This window comes from Panthera tigris, chromosome A1, assembly GCF_018350195.1.
Source record: "Panthera tigris isolate Pti1 chromosome A1, P.tigris_Pti1_mat1.1, whole genome shotgun sequence".
Classification (NCBI taxonomy): domain Eukaryota; kingdom Metazoa; phylum Chordata; class Mammalia; order Carnivora; family Felidae; genus Panthera; species Panthera tigris.
In genome coordinates, this window is record NC_056660.1 from 5890738 (window position 1) to 5911415 (window position 20678).

General features: G+C 38.7%; 1 protein-coding gene across 10 annotated transcripts in view; it reads right to left on the reverse strand.

Annotated features, from left to right (window-relative positions):
• The window catches only part of LOC102958974 (phospholipid-transporting ATPase IB-like), a 220089-nt gene that overhangs the window by 174120 nt on the left and 25291 nt on the right, over positions 1–20678 (reverse strand). For 9 of the 10 annotated variants that reach the window (XR_006217562.1, XM_042985568.1, XM_042985522.1 and 6 more), the window contains exons 3-7: positions 13242–13341; positions 9226–9324; positions 8092–8137; positions 7221–7261; positions 4541–4614 (exon numbers count right to left, since the gene is read on the reverse strand). The exons of the other annotated variant lie outside the window; for it this stretch is intronic. Coding sequence is in view for 8 of the 9 variants with exons in the window: in XM_042985568.1 (XP_042841502.1) it covers positions 4541–4614; positions 7221–7261; positions 8092–8137; positions 9226–9324; positions 13242–13341 (360 nt within the window). In the remaining variant the exon portion in view is untranslated. The remainder of the gene's footprint in view (positions 1–4540; positions 4615–7220; positions 7262–8091; positions 8138–9225; positions 9325–13241; positions 13342–20678) is intronic. 10 annotated transcript variants of the gene reach the window in all.

Sequence of the window (20678 nt, forward strand, 5' to 3'; positions counted from 1 at the left end):
GTGGTTACCCTTTAGAAGCAGGATCAGCCAGCCACCCACCCAAAATTTGGCTTGAGTGTCAAAACTGATGATGCCACAAACACACCAAAAGGGTGGGAAGATTATATACATGATAAGGTTTTCTGGGGAGAAGAGGGCAGACCTTTGAAGCTGATCCAGAAATGCCTTAAGAGAGCAGGTAAAGGAGACAGGCTTAGGGGTGGGGCTCTTTTGGTGGTTAGGGAGGAAGCCCTCACTCAAGCAGAGGCTTACATGATTTGAAACTCCTGCAGGTGCCAAAGGAGGGAGCACACAGGCTTTTCTGTCAGCCAGTCTAGACATGGGGCAGAAGGGGAAGAGGAAAGGAGGCTTAAAAGCTGTCAGCAAAGATCCAAAAATGGAGTCAGACTCCTTATTAAAAAATATATATACATTCCTGTGATAAACCCCATTTGATCATTACATATTACCATCTTTTATACTGTCAGGTTTCAAGATTTTATATTAAAATTAACAGCAAAATGGACTTGTCAGTTTCCTTTCTCATTCTGTATTTGGTAATTTTTATGTGTCAAGTTTATACCAGTTTCAGAAAATTAGAGGATATTCTTGGTATTTCTTTGAGGAGTTTATTAGAAAATTGGCATTTTCTCTACACTGAATGTTTGATAGAATTTGACAGTTACAGTGTCTGGTCTTGATAGTCTCTTTGTGGGAAGTTTATGTGTTTTTTTGGTTTCATTTTGTTTTGGTTTTTTACTACTTATATAATATCCTTAATGATTATAGGACCATTCAGGCTCTATATCTCTTCTAGAATAAGTTTTGGTATATTATATTTTCCTATGGGTTTATGCATTTCACTTAAATGCTAAAACAAGATCATAAAACTTTCATAAGATCCTCTCTTTAATCTCTGGTGCATTTATAATTATATCAAATTTTCAATTTTTAAACAAATACACATATTTGTGCCTTTCCTTTTCTTCCTTGATTAATCTTACCAAACTTTCATTTATTAGTCTTTTTCTAAGAAGCAAGCTTTGCCCATTTTGATCTTCTCCACTGTTTTTCTTTCATTAATTTCTACTTTTTTTTTTTTTTAATTTGAGAGAGGTGGGGAGGGACAGAGGGGGAGAGAGAAAGATAATCTTAAGCAGGCTCTATGTTCACTGCGGAGCCCAATGCAGGGCTCGATCCCATGATCCTGGGATCATGACCTGAGTCAAAATCAAGAGTTGGACACTCAATCAGCTGAGCCACCCAGGCACCCCATTAATTTCTACTCTTATCTCTATTATTTCCTTATGTTTGATTTCTTTGAGTTTATTCTTTTGTCCTATAGCTATTTTCTTAGACTGGATTCTTAGCTCTTTTTTTTTTTTTTTTTGCATTTATTTCTTTTGTAATGAAAATGTCTATAAATTTAGTTATAACACAGGAGATTTGATGCATTCTCATAAGTACTAAAATCTAAGTATTTTCCAATTTCCATTATGATTGCCTCCTTGACCCATGTTACAGGTATGTTTTATTTCTAACACATAAGGTTCCTAGTTATCTTATTATTGAATTCTAACTTAATAGCATTGTGGTCAGAGCAGGTGGCCTATGGGATACCAGTCTCTTAAAATCTGTTGATTCTGTCTTATGACAGAATATATTGACATATATTCCTAACTGTGAAGATTGTGTATACATCACTTTTTGGTATAATACACCAAAAAGTTCTGTTCTATACATGCCATTATTTCAAGGTTGTTATTGTGCTTTTCAAGTATTCTACCTCCATATGGACTTTCTTCTCCATTTGATCAGTTCCTGAAAGCAAATATTAAAACATCACAGTATGATGTGGGGTTTGTAAATTTCTTGTAGATGTATAAGTTTCCTCTTTTCTCCATAAATTAAAACTTTTATTGTGCAATGGCTCTTTTCTTTTTCTTCAATGAGGCTTTACCTCAACGCTTTTTGCCTCAAAACCTATTTCATCTAATAGTGATACCGTCTCTTCTGGACTTCTTTTCTTTACTATTTTCTGTGTGTATTTTTTCATCCTTTGATTTTAATCTTTGTGAGCACTTGTGTTTTGTGAATTTCTTATAAACATATAGCTGGACAATTTTATAACCTTCTCTTTTTAACTTCTTAAATCCATTTGCTTTAATTATAATTGATGATATATTTTTCTTTATTCTACTACCTGATTATGTGCATTCTGTTTCTCCCTCTTTTTGCCTCTTTTTTCTATTCTTTTAGTTACCTTTGAGGGCTTTTTCCTTCTGCTCAAATAATCTTTCCCCTTGATATGGCTGGAAGTTATATCCTCTATGTCTAATCTTTTAGATATTAAAGTAAATTTTTACACAAATAATCCAGAATTTAAGGTTTCTAGCCAATTGGTATTTTCATCCTCATTCTGAACAATACAAACACAATTCTGATTATCACACTCACAATGACTCTGATGTTTCCTATTATTTACTTCTAGCTTCAGATCCAGGAAACCCAGTGAATCCAAGGGATGGACTTCCAACAATTCTGAAAACCTGTCAGCCATTATCTTTTGGACTGTTGCCTTTTCTTTTCTCTGTTTTATCTCCTTCTAATTAATTAGAGGTTTTTTTCTTTATTTTCCATGATGACATTAAATTCTCTTCTTAAAATCTTTTCACCCCACAGGCCAGGTGAATTCAGAGATCATATGTGCATGAGTCAGCTTGAATTCTCACAGGGAATGTCTCCCCTCCCCTCTGTGCCAAAGTCAAGGCAAGCACATTTCTCTATTGCCCCCTACAGCATGGCAGGTTTTACTTTTCATTCTACCTAAACTAAGATTGTAATTCTCAACTTTATGCAAGAATCCCCTACCCAGTTCTCCACATAGGGGTGTCCCCTGGGCTTTATCCCTGTCTCTTGTACTCACTAAGCTTAACAAAATGGACGCTTATGGTCTTCATGGTTTGGCAGAAACCCTTGGGGGAAAAGCCTATATTGGCACACGATTACCTTCCAAGATTCTTAGGAAGATTCTTCCAAGATTCTCAGTTCATTCTTGGCTTCAATCTGGTTTTCTTACTTTTATGCCCAATCAAATAAGCACTGGGGTTTGTGTGTGTGTGTGTGTGTGTGTGTGTGTGTGTGTGTGTGCGCGCGCGCGCGCACGAATGCGCAGGTGCATGCATGTGCGTGCACATATGTGTGTATCTGAATTGTTTAGCAGGGGTAGGGTGAAAACTTAGAAAATATAATCTATAAAAATGCCAGAAAAAAGTCCAAGAATAATGATTTTTGTCCCCCCCCCTTACTTCTCTCCTACTCCAAAAAAAATACTGTTTTCTATATAAGTAGTACTTTTTTGAGAGAAAGGAAGAGGTAAAGAAAGTCACACAAACAAATAATGTAGAGGTTATAAAAACAAAACACTTTATGGTACATCTCTGGCTCCTATGTCAACCCCATAACCCTAACCAAACCCAAAAGAGAAACACATCAGCAACAGTAAGTTCCTCTGTCCGGTGGGTTAACGCAACCATGACAAAAGAACAAAGTGCATCTGGTAGGAAAAAGAGATAATGTTGGAATTACTGCTTTTCAAGAAGCTTGGACAATAGCTCTAGAACAAATCTGCTTCTCTTCCCAAGAAATCTCTCTATGCTGCAGAGTGACGTGTGTCTAGATGGCTAGGAACTTTTTTTTTTTTTTACCTTGAGATGATTATGACTTATCTAGGGAACCAGTTTACCCAACATGTCAAGTGCAGCTGTGTTCATGACTATAGCCACTCTTACCCACAGATGCCCTAGACTATGTTCTCCTTACAGAGAACAAGAAGGAGGAAACCCAGGAGGGACAACACAGAAGCATGAGGAAGGTGGTCAGACACCACCTGATGGGAAGGAAATACCCATTGCAGGGAGTCTCTGTGTAAGTTTCCTCTAAAACAGCCAGTGAATAAAGCAATGAAGTTCTACAAAGAGACCAGAGACTGTGTTTTTAAATTTGGGTCTCACATGAACCCACTTAATGGTACCAAAAAAATCACTTACTCTCTGTGCAAGTCACTTTGTTTATAGAATGGGAACATCTCAGAATTGCCGTAAGATTAAAATAAGACAGGTATAAATTTTTCGAATTTTTGCTGAACGTCTGTAGAAATTATAGAAGGGATGGAATTAATCTAATAATTAGGAAAGAAGAAAATATGCCCAGGGAAATTAAAGAAAAAGATAATAAAAGTATAGAATAGCAGTCAGCAAACTACGGCCCACAGGCCTAATGCAAGCCCTGCCTCTTTTTATAAATAAAGTTTTTTTGGAACACGGCCGCACCTATTTGTTTACATGTTGCCTATGGCTATTTCTGATGCCACAACAGAGACTGCATGGCCCCCAAAGCTGAGAATATTTACTCTGAGTCCTTTCACAGTAAAACTTTGCAGGTACTAGTCTATACTATAGAGAGATGGATGGAGAAAGGGGTGAGTAGGGTAGGCCTTTGTTTTCCTTAAAATTTCTCATTCAGAATAAAAGTTCCTTAAATGCACACCAACGTGACTAACCTGGAAGAAATCAGAACCATGTCTGCAGGAAGGAATTGTCCATTTGAGGCCTTCACAATGTCACCCACCTTGACCTTTTAAACCGGGAAAGAAACAACCGAAGCATAAATTCTAAAAGCACAGATAGAGGCAAAACATGTCAAATATTCTTAAGAAAAATTCTGATCCGAAAATCCTGAAGCCATGCTAAGAAACTTCGGCTACATTAGAACAATTTTAGTTTTTCAGGGATTCATTCCTCTAAAGTAGTTGCTCTTAACCAGAGTCTCTTTTGCCCTCCCCCTCCACCAGGGACCTTTGGCGATGTCTGGAGACATTTTTGGTTGTCACGATGTTGGGGTTTTAGGGGGTCGTGCTATTGGCATCAAGTGCCCGGAGGCCGGGGATACTGCGAAACATTCGACAATGCACAGGACAGCCCCTACAGCAAATAATTTTCTGGCCCAAAATGTAAGCTCTGCCAAGGCTGAGAAATCCAAACAGGCCTACTGGTACTAGTATTCTTCCCATGATACGCTGTTCATACACCATCACGCTGTAACTGCTTGCCTAATGATGTGTTTTTCTCTGCTGGTCTGTGAACTTTATGTGGAACAGGGAATGAATGAGTGAATGAATGAATGAACAAATAAATAAATATTTGTTGGCTGAATGTATAAATGAATTCCAACTTGTAAGTAAGAGAGAGATGTAAATACTAGGAACAATACAGAAGGAAAACAATATGAGTTCTTGATGCTTTCTTCTTGTGTACTTTTTGTTTGACAAACCCCTTGAGCATTTATTTCCACTGTGCTAAGTATTGAGGACATTAGTCTTAAAAGTGGCAGGCCCTTCCTGGGCAGCTAGAAAAGCAGAGGGGCAGAGGGCAAAATTCTCTCATAAACCAATTTCTAGAACTATGTTGGAAAAAATAATAGTGATATCTTCTGAAGAGGAAGAGAAAAGGAGACTCTATTTTCCTTTTTATGGCATGATCACACAGATCATGTCTACCTTCACTAATTGGGCAAAGGTTAATTAAATACTTCCATATCAAAGTGAAGAGAGAACCTTAAAAGTTGCATGTGTCTACAAAGGCAGAGAACACGTGCAACAGCAGGGGAGAAAAATAGATTGACAAATAAACATTCACAGCTTACATATTACATAAAAATTCACAATGCAGTGAACAATAAATTTGTAACTTACATAAACGACTAATTTACAATAAGATCTAACAATGGCTAGACTGAGACAAGTTGAAACTTTGTAATTAGATTCCCCCCCCCGAAACAACAGTGACCCCGAAAATTACGCATTCATGGAACTGACAGCAGGCAGTCATTCCCCTAAGGGTGGTCATGTCTTACAAGCTCTCTTTCTGTTTTGCCCACAGTACCTCCAAACCAACTCCCTTTTCCTTGTAAGCCCCTGACATTTAGAGTGCTCCGTTTGATTGTACAGGTATAAAAGGAGTCAGACAGAGAACAATTCCTGGGCCTTGGCTCTAGCTATTTGACCTGCTTTTCCAGTGGAAGGCACTGGGGGTAAATTAAAAGTCAATCATGCAGTCACCTCTGCTCTGAGAGAAGCACCCCGCCCACCCGCTGGAGCCTCACTCCTCTCCTCTTGTCATTCTCCCCTGACATTCTGCCATCAGGAATGGAGTGGATCTGTCAGTGGCTTTGTTCTCTTCATCTCAATGAGAGGAGCAAAATGCAATCATGACTGTTTTCTCTCTCTTAGGGAAAGAAATACTGATACCTAGAAATCAAAACATTCTTATAATTAGCCTTCAAAGGAATTTTACACTGGTCAGCAATTAATTCCTATTATTTTTAAGTTTATTTATTTTGGGAGAGAGAGAGAGACAGCACGCACAGGTGCAAGCCAGGGAGGGGCAGAGAGAGAGAGAGGGAAAGACAGAATCTCAAGCAGGCACCTCACTGTCAGCACAGAGCCTGACCTGGGGTTGGATCTCACGAACCATGAGATCATGACCTGAGCGAAATCAAGAGTCAGATGCTTAACCAACTGAGCCACCCAGGCGCCTCAGCAATTAATTATTGATGAGGACAGAGTCGGTATCTAGCCCCAGTATGCCTTTTATTTATATCCCAAGGAAAATATATTCACGAAAACATCCCCTGAGGTAGTCTCCACATAAAGGCTGCCTTCTACCCTGAGCAACAGTCTGTGAAGCATCATCTTTAGATATTCCAGGAAATGACACAGAAGTAACCCAGAGGCGCATTAGGAAGCATGTAGATTGCACCCACTTAGACTTCAATTCAAATCCTAGTTTCACCACTTGTGGGCTGTGTGACCTTGAGCAAAATATACTTAATTCTCTTTGATCCTCTACTTCCTTCATCATGTTTCATAGATAAAAATCTGTAACTTTAAATATGGTAGGCGCCAGGAACGCCTGTGTGGCTCAGTCAGTTAAGCGTCCGACTTCGGCTCAGGTCATGATCTCACGGTCCGTGAGTTCGAGCCCCGCGTCGGGTTCTGTGCTGACAGCTCAGAGCCTGGAGCCTGCTTCGGATTCTGTGTCTCCCTCTCTCTCTGCCCCTCCCTCACTCATGCTCTGTCTCTCTCTCCTTCAAAAATAAATAAAACATAAAAAATAATAATAATAAATAAATATATATGGTAGGCGCTTCTTACTAAGTTAAAAGTTCAAATACGTTCTTACCTCTTTCCACATAATCACTTTCCATTCATTCTCTCTGAACACTGAAAAACATATAGCTATATATTAACTGTAACAATTATATTAGGTAAAGTCCAAAATAATAAAAGATACTTTTCCAAAAATCTAAATGTGTTTCTTTACAGGGTACTGTCTTTATTAATTTAACCTTGACATAAAGTGGAAAAATATGTAAACCTTGTTCACACACACTGCACCAAAATAGAGCAATATGTATAATATAATGTAACATAAGTATAGACAGATGACAGGTAGAAGCTACGTTAAGTTACTTCCACTCCTGAAAAGTTCGCTGCTACATGCTAAAATACTGGCTGATAGCCCAAAAAATAACCTATATTTCTAATCAATTATCAAGATAGCACATATCAAAACTAGGACTGGGAGAGACTATGTAACACCCAGATCTTTTTTTTTTTTTCTTCTAATGTTTATTTTTGAGAGGGAGAGAGAGAGGGAGACACAGACTCTGAAGCAGGTTCCAGGCTCTGAGCTGTCAGCACACAGCCCAACTCGGGGCTCAAACTCCTGAACCGTGAGATCATGACCTGAGTGGAAGTCAGACATTTAACCGACTGAGCCACCCAGGTGCCCCTCCAGATCTTTTCTATTGACATAAGAATTGCTCATATCCCAAATATTCCAACTTCCCATCTCTTTTCTTTTCTTTTATCCTAATTAACATAATTGATGATTCTTACATATGGCAACAGTTTCCTTCTGGTTGTTGGTTTTTTGTGTCTCTATTCCTTTAAATAATAGAACGTTATGAAACACAGTATGTGTATCTATTTGGTCAATTTGGGTATTTTCTTACAGTGAGAAGAGATAAAAGCTTAGTCTAATATCTTACCTATTGTGTTCTTTGTGTTGACTAATCTGTCTGCCATATGTCGTTTCTGTTATAGAAAAAAATCCATTACATCGGAAGTTCAGAGTGAATAATTCACATTATAATACAAGTCACAGTAGGTTTAAGAAAGAACAGAGGCAGCAAACCTGTCAGTCTCTTCTTTGTTTTGCCCATATCTGACTCTCCTAAATGAGAGGTCATCTAAGGGAGGGGCTAAGTGTGGCCTCGGGAGACGGCTTGCCTTGGTTAACATCCCAGCTCAGCCTCTTACTAATGCAGGCTTCGCAGGTCACTAACCTGTCCGTGGCTCCATTTAAGTGAACACATGCAAACACACACACACATGCACGCACACGCACGCACGTGCACGCACATTTTACAGGGCCTCCTACATAATGAATGCTACTGAAAATGCTAGCACATTATAGGTTGCTTTCAATGACTATATTTATAGTTAAACACATAAGTAGCAATCGTGGATTTCGCTCCAATTTAGCCCAAGGCTTTAAATCAAGTTTGAGAAATTCTTTCCTATTATAAACCAATCAAAAGACCAGCAACCAAACAGATTTTCCTGATGTCCTATCTTAATAAGATATGAAGGAATTCGGCACAAGAATATGAATAACAAATAGTTAGCAATTTTGGAAAATGAGCATGAGGATTGTGAGTGAGGAGGAAGGGGCCTCTACTGGAGTGGCCCAGCTGTCTTTATGAGGTAGGGTCAGAGCAAACAGAAAGCAATCTTAAATGTCTCTCTTCTTTTCCTTCACAGCTAAAACCTGCAGGCTCTCGTGAAATTATAGCTCTGACAAGGTTAAAGGAGAAACGAAGTCACTGCACAATTCCTGACCTCTTAGGATCTTCACCTCTGGTTGCATTATATCCCCAAAGATACTATAGTTCTTATGACCACTATTAAGTCCTGCTGGTTTCTCAAACACACACACACACACACACACACACACACACTTTAAAATTTGAAACCTTAGAGTTTAATTCACATTTCACAACAACTACAGGTTTAAAGAATTATACCAGTTGCAAAACACGCAGCTAGGAAAAAGAGCAAGAAATACACCTCATGTACTCAAGGCAATAGTTTTGAGAACATTTCACTAACAGTAAACTTACATAATCTTCTACAATCTCTTTGATGCCTGAAATGGTAAGTATAATCATCAAAGGCAAGAGAGTTGTATATTTTCCCGTTGGAGACACATCTGGAATTTGCTGCGAAAACAGAGTTACACTATGAATTCTATGATAAATTTTTCTTGTATTTTGCTTAACACTAAAAGCCAGGCTACTCGTGGCATACCCAGGACATGAAAACAACACACGGTGTTAAATAAAAAGAGACTCTTGGCACATCGAAACCATCCCTCGAGCACGGTGTGAAACATTACATTATGGGAAAGCCACCAGTGCGCCTACTTAACGCTTCAGTCATATGTCACCTTCCCAAGAGAATACTGTTATTACGTTTTGAATTCAGAGGCTTGGACTGTATTCTGAAGCTGACTGTATTTGAAGCTTTCAAAACTTAATTGTCTAAGATAGCATCCTTTCCAAACAGTTAAAGCCAGAAGGTCAGTTATCTTAACCGAATCTTGCTTCTTTTTGAGGTGGAAGAGAAATTTTTTGGAGGCCTGGGAGAATAACGTTGCTTGGGTACAAATTACCTGTGGAGAGGGCTCTGGGGCTATGCCCCACTGTTTAAAGATAGGAGAAATAAAGTGACAAGCAGACTGGCAGTTTTCTGATGGACTCAAGGGTAGATGAGGTTGTAAAGGAGATCCTTTAACAGATTTAGAACAGCTCTCAGGCCTGTATTTCTAGACTTGGGTCTAGAGAGTGGATACTCTCTATGCTGCCTTATTTCCTGCTTGTTATTTCTTTGTGCAGCCAAAGAGTATCTATTCTGAAGCGCTCAATAATTCTTGTGGTTACTTTAAAAGCAGTCAGACACAGAGGAAGAAAGGGAGAGGTTCTAGGATCGCTGAGGCTATCAATGAAACCTGCCATCCAAAGAACTTGCCTCTGCCTGACTTCTCCATCTCTCTGCAGTGCACCCCAAGCCCGTCATGTTGCTCCCAGGCCCCCCTCTCTCTTTTCCTCAGTTAAAGCCTCACCGGAGCTGGTCACTTCACTGTAGTTCCTGACTGTCACTGCCTTCTCACTACAGTCCAAGCTTCTGAATGTAGCTCACAAAGCTTCTCATTACCTGGCCTCGGCCAACATCTTGAGCTTCTTCTCTACACTCCAGACAAAATTTTTACCATTTCCAGAACATTTCACATGCTAGAGAAAATTTTAACACTTTAAATGTTCACAATGCAAAACATATAAGACCTTCTTGGAGAAAAGTCTACCTCTTTCCCTCCCCCACTGGGTCCCTGGTTCTCGCAAAAGGCGACCAGTGTTTCCAGTTGCTGTGCCTTTGCTCACACGGTCTTCTGTGCCCCAAAGGTCTTCTCTTCTTCCACTGACCTCTACTTACTGTTAAGCTCCTCATTCTCTAGTCTTTGGCTCAAATGTCTTCTTTTTCAGTACCTTTTCCTGAACCACTCGCCCTCAAGCCCAGAGTAGGCTGTGTTCCCCTAGCACTTTATAAATATTTCTTACAGCACTTGTATGTTAAGACTACCCGCTCTCCAAAGGGAGAACTACGTCTGACAATTCACCCTTGAATTATTAATTTCATGCCCAGGTCTTGGTACACACTATGTGATCTCTATAAATTTGTGCTAATGCCAATCTTCTGTTTAAGGTCAATTCAACAGATTCATTAAATTCTTATCTCAAAGTTTGGCCGTTTTGAAGGCACTGTTTCTTTTCTTTTCTTTTTTTCTTTCTTTCAACGTTTTTATTCATTTTTGAGAGACAGAGACAAGGCGTGAGTGGGAGAGGGGCAGAGAGAGAGGAAGACACAGAATCTGAAGCAGGCTCCAGGCTCTGAGCTGTCAGCACAGAGCCAAATGCAGGGCTCAAACTTACCAACTGTGAGATCATGATCTGAGCTGAAGTGGGACAGCTAACCTACTAGCCACCCAGGTGCCCCTTGAAGGCACTGTTTCTATTCTCAAGGAATTTGCAGTTTGCCAGGAGAAATAAAACCAATTATAATGTATAGCACAGATTACTGCTACAGAAGATAAGGAAGGGAGAAATTAGCATGGGACATGGCATTTAGTGGAGTTTGGAGGAGGATGGTTTTGAGTTATGCCTTTAAGAGAATGGGTAGGGTGTAGCCAGATGAGTGCCTCCTGGGTTAGAGAATAGAATGAACCAAGGTCTAAAGAGAGGAAGAAAACTGAAGAATTGTGAGGAGACTTGCCTCTTAGATTGTGTTGGGTCGTAGGGTTCATGACAAAAACAAGGTTGAAGAAACAGGAATAAACCAGATTATGGAAGGCCTTGAATTTAAGTGTTTTGAAAAGATGTCATTCCTAAAAGAAAACACAGAGGGAAAGCTTCCAGACGTTGGTCTTGGCAAAGATTTCTTGGATATGACGCCAAAAGCACAGGCAACAAAAAAGCAAAAACAGACAAGTGGGACTACATCAAACTAAAATTCTTCTGCGCAACAAGGGGAACCATCAAAAAAACGCAAAGGCAGCCTACAAAATAGGAGAAAATATTTGAAAACCCTCCATCTGGTAAGGATATAGAAGGAACTCCAAATCAACAGGAAAAAAAATAATAATAATCCAATCACAATGGGCAAAAGACTTGAATAGACATTTCTCCAAAGGCAACCTACAAATGGCCAAGAGGTACATGAAAAGGTGCTCAATGTCACTAGTCACCAGGCAAATGAAATTCACAACCACAATGAGGTATCACCTCACACATGTTAGGATGGCTATTAAACACAGAAAATAACAAGTGTTTGTGAGGATGTGAAAAAATTGGAATCCTTGTATGCTTCTGTTGGGAATATAAAATGGTGCTGCTGTTACAGAAAATAATATGGAACTTTTTCAAAGAAATTAAAATAGAACTACCATATGCTTCAGCCATCCCACTTCTGGGTATTTATCCAAAAGTTGAAACCAGGATCTTGGAGAGATAGCAGCACTCCCACATTCAGCGCAGAATTATTCACAATAGCCAAGATATGGGAACAACCTCAATGTCTGTCGATGGATGAGTGGATAAAGAAAATGTGGCATCTATACAATGGAATATTATTCAGATTTTAAAAAGAAGGAAATTCTGGGACACCTGGGTGGCTCAGTTGGTTAAGCAGCCAACTTCGGCTCAGGTCATGATCTCGCGGTTTGTGAGTTCAAGCCCCGCATTGGGCTCTGCTAACAGTTCGGAGCCTGGAGCCTGCTTTGAATTCTGTGTCTCCCTCTTTCTCTGCCCCTCCCCTGCTCACGCTCTGTGTCTTTCTGTCTCTCAATAATAAATAAACGTTAAAAAAAATTATGAAAAGAACGAAGTTCTGCCACATGTAACAACGTGGATGAATCTTGAAGGCATTATAATGAAGTAAGCTATAGAAAGACAAATACTGCATGAATCCACTTATGTGAGATATCTAATGTAGTCAGATTCATGGAGTCAGAGTAAAATGGTGGTGTCAGGGTCTAGAGAGAGGGAGAGATAAGGAGTTGTTATTCAATGAGCATAAAGTCTAAGTTATGCAAGATTAAGAAGTCCTAGAAATCTGCTGTACAACAGATATCTATGGTTAACACTGGTATATCATACACTTAAAATTGTTAAGGGGGTAGATCTCACATTAAGTGTTCTTACTGAAATATTAAAAAAAGAAAAGAAAATTAGCCATTTCAAACTAGCATTTGGACTTTCTTTAAACTCTTTCTTTTAATATAATGAAATTATCCTCTCATGGAGGTGGCATACATTATAAAAGTTAGCCCAATAATATCTCATTAATGATCTAAATCAGGAAGAACTGTGGGCCAGTTCATCTACTGGGCATCAACACGTTTTTCATCCCCCAAATGAGAATTTCGAAGTCTTACTGAGTAACTTAAATATTGTAAGAAGAGAGTTCTCTTCTTGCCGTGTTTCAATTTATTCTGTACGTTCAATTTTTATTTCAGCTAAATGAGCTTTTTACATTTTTATTTTTTAAAAAAAGCATAATCCAGTAATGTGTTCAGGAATATTACCTGCAATATAGTAATGAACAGGAAGAAAGCATTAGCAGCTTTGCTAAACTGCAGATACAGATATCGAGGGAGGAATGACCATATGCTGTACTTGGCTGTGCTGTAGGCAAAAAGAAAATTACCACTGTCAGTTCACACTCTGAACTCTAAAAACACCAAAGGAAAACCCAGAAGTGGATAAAATATTATTATAAAACACTGACTCTTTTCTGAAGATTTTTTTGTCGTTTTTGAACACTCATTGTTACCTGAAAACAATGTCAGGATAAAGAAAGAATTTTCTCCATCTGAGGAACTAAGAACTACGAATACAATAGACAAGCAAGATGTATTCCACATTTTCTAATGGCCTGTAATTCTTATAACAGAACTCCTAATCAGCATCTGTCTTATAGTTCAAGGATAACAAGAGCCAGCAATGTTTTTCCCTTCTCTCCCTCCCAGGAGCTTTATCATTAAAAGTTATCTTAAATCCATCTACCCCCAAATGCCTAGGCCATGTCATGGACAAAGAAAACCATCACGGGTGTGTTTCTTTTTTTCTAATGAATCTACTACATTTAAACATCAGAAAGGGGCGCCTGGGTAGCTCAGTCAGTTAAGCCTCTGACTCTTGATTTCAGCTCAGGTCATGATCTCACAGTTCCTGAGATCAAGCACGGCGTAATGCTCTGCACTGACAGTGTGGAGCCTGCTTGAAATTCTCTCTTTCCCTCCCTCTCTCTCTCTCTCTGCCTCTCCTCTGCTTGCATTCTCTCTCTCTCTCTCCCCCCGCCCTGCTTTCTCTCTCTCTCTCAAAATAAATAAATAAACTTTTAAAAATAACCGGAAAGACCAGGAGTTTGGGGAAGATGGCAGAATAGGAGAAACCTGAATCCACCTCGTCCCACAAACACACAGAGATAACAGCTCCATCACATAGAAAAGGCCACACCAAAAAGGGCAGGAAAGGCAGAGCTGCATTTGGGAACCAAATCCCCAGCACAACTAGCCGCAAATGGGAGAGACAGCACAAGTTCCAAAAAGCAAAAGGATGTGACCCCACACAGGGCACCCCCAGCCCTGGGGACCCACACTGATGAGTCCCCATAAAATCTGGCTTGAAGGCCAGTGGGGCTTCAATCCAAAAACTTTAAAATTCATCAGGCTTAACTGTGGGAGAGCCAGAGAGCGAGGGAAAGCTGAGTCCCTGCCCTTAAAGGGCCGGCATACTAAACAATCCAGCCCAAGGCCCAATACAGAAGCAGCAGTTTGAAAAGCACATGGGGTATACATGAAGATTTACTGACTAATCTTAAAACATGTGCCTGGAGGGGCAGGAATCTGCATGAGATTTTTCCAGGAACAAGAGTGCTGGCAGAAGCCATTTCTCTTTCCTTCCCCCAGGCTAGAGAGCCAGATGCTTGTGGGAGCCAGCAACACTCTTCATCCACCTTTCTAGCATCATGTGCCCCAGCCCAGCATTTCCCTGTGGACCCTCCCCATCCGGCCTGCCTGATTCTTCAACAGGCATCCCAGCAAAGCAGCTGCTGCCCAACAGACCCTGCGAGCAGCTCCCACAGGGACCAGCACCGCTCCAAAGGGACTCCTGCCCTGAAGAGAGGGAGACATAACCCCATATAACAACATGCCCACAGTTTCTGCAGCCAGGCGTCTTGGCTGGCTCTGCAGAAAGCAAGCCCTGCCCTAGGGTGCATGTGCAGCTATGGCAGAAAGGCCAACTGCAGACAGGTTGGCTGACTGCTGGCCCTGCCCACCAACAAGCCCACAGTAGCCACAGACATGCCTCTCCACAGTGCAGGGAGCAAACCCTGTCCAGGGCACCAACAGAAGAAAAAATGGGTCATTGCAGCTGTCTGAACTAAGAATAACAGAGGCCCAGCTATAAGTGGAGGGTGCAAGACAGCCCACACAGGAGACACCCCTGGAGGATGTTGTCCTGGGGACCAACGGAGATTTGCACTATAGGCACCACTCCTATTAAAGACCGCTACATTCAAGTCCAGGAGATGTAGCCAACCTGCCTAATACACAGAAATAGACACAGAGTTACAAAATCAGGAGACAGAAGAATATGTCACAAATGAAAGAACAAGACAAAATCATAGGAAAAGACCAAAATGAAACAAAAATAATATGCTAGATAAAAAAAAAAAAATCAAAGTAATGGTCCTAAAGATACTCAGAGAACTTGAGAGAAGAGTGGATGAACTCAGTGAGAACTTCAAAAAAGAGACAGAAAATGTGAAAAACCAGTGAAAGCTGAAGAATTCAGTAACAGAAATTAAAAATACAGTAGAGGAAACCACAAGCAGATTACAGGATGCAGAAGAACAGATTAGTGATCAGGAAGATAGGGTAATGGAAATCGACCCAGCTGAACAGCAAAAAGAAAAACCAATAATAAAAAATGGAAATAGGTTAAGGGAACTCTGCGACATCATCAATAACATTCAAATATAGAGATTTCAGAAAAAGAAGAGAAAAAGAAGGGGGCAAAAAACTTATTTGAAGAAATAATAGCTGAAAACTTCTCTAATCTGGGGAAGGAAACAGACACCCAGATACAGAATGCAGAGAGAGTCCCTAACCAGATGAACCCAGGGACGTCCATACCAAGACATATAATAATTAAAATGGCAAAAAAGTAATGATAAAGAGAATTTTTTAAAAAGCAAGAGACAAGCAGAGAGTTACATAAGAAGAAAACCCCATAAATCTATCATGTGATTTTTCAGCAGAAACTACAGGCCAAAGGGGGTAGCATGATAGATTCAAAGTGCCAAAAGAAAAAAAAACAACAAAAACCTACAACTAAGAATATTCTATCCAACAAGTTTACCATTCAGAATAGAAAAAGAGATAAGGAATTTCCCAGACAAACAAAAGTTGAAGGAGTTCATCACCACTAAACCAACCTTACAAGAAATGTTTAAGGAAATTCTTTAAATGGAAAGAAAAGGTCATGTAAGAAGAAAATTATAAGAGGAAAAATTTTCACAGATAAAAGCAAACATATAGTAAAGGTGGTAAATAACTCACTTATACATGAGTATGACAGCTAAAAGACAAAGGCAGTAAAATCAGTTATCTACAGAAAATTGGTTAAGAGATACAAAATAAAATGATGTCAAATATGACATTATATACATAAAACATAGAGGGGGTGTAAAAATGTACAAATATAAAAATATAAAATGTACAAATATAAAAATACCAAAAAAATGCTTTTATTTTGTTTTTAATTTTAATGTTTGTTTATTTTTGAGAGGGAGACAAAGACAGAGACAAAGCTCAAGCAGGGGAGGGGCCGAGAGCGAGAGAGAGCTACAGAATCTAAAGCAGGATCCAGGCTCTGAGCTGTCAGCACAGAGCCCAACGTGGGGCTCAAACCCACAAGCTGTGAGATCATGACCTTAACTGAAGTCAGATGCCTAACCAACTGAGCCACCCAGGCACCCCTAAATTTAGTGCTTTTAGAATGTGTTTGAACTTAAGTAACTATGAACATAGACTACAACATACATAAGATGTCATATATTTGATCCTGGTGGTGACCACAGATCAAAAACCTACAACAGATACATAACCAATAAAGAGAAGGAAATCCAAGTATAACACTAAGGAAAGCCATCAAACCACAAGGAAAGAGAGCAAGAAAAGAATAAAGGAACAGAGAACAACTACAACACCAACCAGAAACAACAACATGGCAATAAATATCTCAATAATTAAATGTGAATGTACTAAATGCTCAAATCAAAATACATAGGGTAACTGAATAAATAAAAACAAGCAAGACTCATTTATAAGCTTCCCTACAAGAAACGCACTTTAGACCTAGAGGCACATACACACGGAAAATGAAAGGATGGAAAAACATATACTATGCAAATGGAAGCCAAAAAAAAAAAAAAAAAAAAGCTGGGGTGGCAATACTTAAATCAGACTAAATAGACTTTAAAACAAAGACTACTGCAAGAGACAAATAAGGACACTACATAATGATAAAGGGATTAATCCACCAAGAGAATATAACAATTGTAAATATCTATGAACCCAACATAGGAGCACCTAAACACAAAAAGCAAACATTAGCAGTAATAAAGGAAGAAACTGACAGTAATACAGTAATAGAAGGGGACTTTAATACTCCACTTACATCAATTAATAGATTGTCCAGACAGAAAATCAACAAGGAAACAGTGTCTGTGAACCAGATCAGACTAGATGGACCTAACAGACATAAACAAAACATTCCATCCAAAACAACAGAATACACACTATTTTCAAGTACATGTAGAACATTCTCTAGACTAGATGACATATCAGGGCACAAAACAAGTCTCAATAAATTTAGGAACATTCAAATAATCTCAAGCATCTTTTCTGACCAAAATGGTATGAAACTAGAAATCAATTACAAAAAAAAAAAAAAAAAAAAAAAAGAGCTGGAAAAAACACAAACCCATAGAGGCTAAACAGTATGCCCCTAAACAACCAATGGATCAATGAGGATGACCTCAGTTTGGCTTGTCTGGCATTTTCCTCCTGCTCAGAGTGAGGTGATTTGTTGGGATGGAACACAGAGGTAAAGTGGACTTCTCGTCACATCATGTCAGGGTCCCCATCATCAACACCATTTATTGCTGCTAATGAAAAACTCAAAAAATACATGGAGACAAATGAATTGAAAACACAATTTTCCAAAATCTTTGGGACACAGCAAAGCCTGTTCTAAGCAGGACGTTTATAGTGATTCAGGCCCACCTCAAGAAATAAGAAAAAAATTCCAAACAACCTAACCTTACACCTAAAGGAGCTGAAAAGGAAGAACAAACTAAGTCCAGAGCTAGCAGAAAGAAGGAAACATAAAGATTAGAGTGGAAATGAATAAAATGAGACTAAAACAATAAAGATAAATGAAATCAAGAGCTAGTTCTTTAAAAAGATAAAGTGATAAAGTATAACCAGACTCATCAAGAAAAAGAGAAAATGACTCAAATAAAATCTGAAATGAAGGAGAAGAGGGGTGCCTGGGTGGCTCAGTCCATTAAGTGACCAACTTTGGCTCAGGTCATGATCTCACAGTTCGTGGGTTCAAGACCCACAACGGGCTCTGTGCTAACAGCTCACAGCCAAGAGCCTGCTTCAGATTCTGTGTCCCCCTCTCTCTCTGCCCCTCCACCATTTGCACTCTGTCCCTCTCTCTCTCAAAACATGAATAAACATTAAAAAAGGAAAAAGAAAGGAGAAAAACCAACACCACAGAAATACAAAGGATTATAAGAGAATATTATGAGAAATTATATGCCAAAAATTGGACAACCTAGAAGAAATTCCTAGAAACATACAATCTTCAAAACCTGAATCAGGAAGAAATAGAAGATCTGAGCACACAGATTGCCAATATTGAAATTGAATTAGTAACCAAAAAACTCCAAACAAACAGAGGTCCAGGACCAGATAGCTTTACAGATGAATTCTGCCAAACTTTTAAAAAAGAGTTAATACATATTCTTCTCAAACTATTCCAAAAAACAAAAGATGAAGGAAAAGTTCCCAATTCATTCTACAAAGCCAGCATTACCCTAACACCAAAACCAGACAAAAACACTACCAAAAAGAGAAAACAACAGGCCAATATCTCTAATATGAATAGACTCAAAAATCCTCAACAAAATATTACCAAACTAAAACCAACAATACATTAGAAGAACGATTTACCACAATCAAGTAAAATTTATTCCAGGGATGTAAGGGTGGTTCGATATGTACAAATCAATCAATGTGATACATCACATCAACAAGAGAAAGGATAAAAACCATATTATCTCAATAGATGCAGAAAAAGCAACTGACAAAATATAACATCCATTTTTGATAAAAACTCTCAATAAAACAGGTTTAGAGGAAACATACCTCAACATATTAAAGGCCTTATATGAAAAACCCACAGCTAAAATTATACTCAATGGTGAAAAACTAAGAGCTTTTCTTCTAAGATCAGAAACAAGAAAAGGATGTCCACTCTCACTAGTTTTATTCAACAGATCACTGGAAGTCCTAGCCACAGCAATCAGACAAGAAAAAGAAATAAAAAGCATCCAAATTGGTAAGGAAGAAGTAAAACTGTCACTATTTGCAGATGACACTATATTTGAAAAACCCTTAAAACTCCACCAAATGACTATGAGTAATGATAATTTAGTAAAGTTGCAGGATACAAAATTACTATACATAAATCTGTTGTGTTTCTATACACTAATAACAAAGCTGCAGGAAGAGAAATCAAGAAAAAAAAATCTCATTTACAATTGCACCAAAAATAATAAAATATCTAAAAGTAAACTTAACCAAGGAGGTGAAAGACTTGTACTTTGAAAACTGTAAAATATTGATGAAAGAAATTGAAGATGACACAAATGGCAAGATATTTCATGATCATGGATTAGAAGAATCAATATTGTTAAAATGTCCATACTACACAAAGCCATCTATGCATTTAGTGTAATTCCTATAAAAACACCAACATTTTCACAGAACTAGAACAAACAGTCCTCAAATTTGTATGAAATCACAAAAGACCCCAAATAGCTAAGGCAATCTTGAGAAGGAAGAACCAAACCAGACGTATCACCCTCCCAGATTTCAGGATGTACTACAAAGCTATGGTAATCCAAACATTATGGTACTAAAGCTATAGTAATCCAAACATTATGGTACTGGCACAAAAACAGACACTCAGGCCAATAGAACAGAATAGACAGCCCAGAGGTAAACACACACCTATTTGGTCACTTAATCTATGACACGGGAGGCAAGAATATAAAAAGGGTAAAAGACAATCCCTTCAATAAATGGTACTGGGAAACTGGAAAGCTACATGCAAAAGAATGAAACTGGACCAATTTCTTACATCATACACAAAAATAAAATCAAAATGGATTAAATACCTAAATGTAAGACTTGAAACCATAAAACTCCTAAAAGAAATGTCCATTTGGCATTGGACGTAGAAATATTTTTCTAGATATGTCTTCTCTGGCAATGGAAACAAAAGCAAAATTAAACCATTGGGACTACACCAAAATTAAAAGCTTTTGCACAGTGAAGGAAACCATCAACAAAATGAATAGGCAACCTACTGAGTGGGAGAAGATATTTGCAAATGACATATCCAGTAAGGGGTTAACATCCTATGTATATAAACTTATTCAAATATAAATGTATTCCCCTCAACCCCCTCCCCAAATTAGTGTGATTAAAAATGGGCAGAGGACCTGAATAGGCATTTTTCCAAGGAAGACATATAGATGGCCAACAGACAGATGAAAAGATGCTCAACATCACTAATTATCACGGGAATGCGAATTAAAACCACAATAAAATATCACTTTACACCTGTCAGAATGACTATAATGAAAAATCACAGTA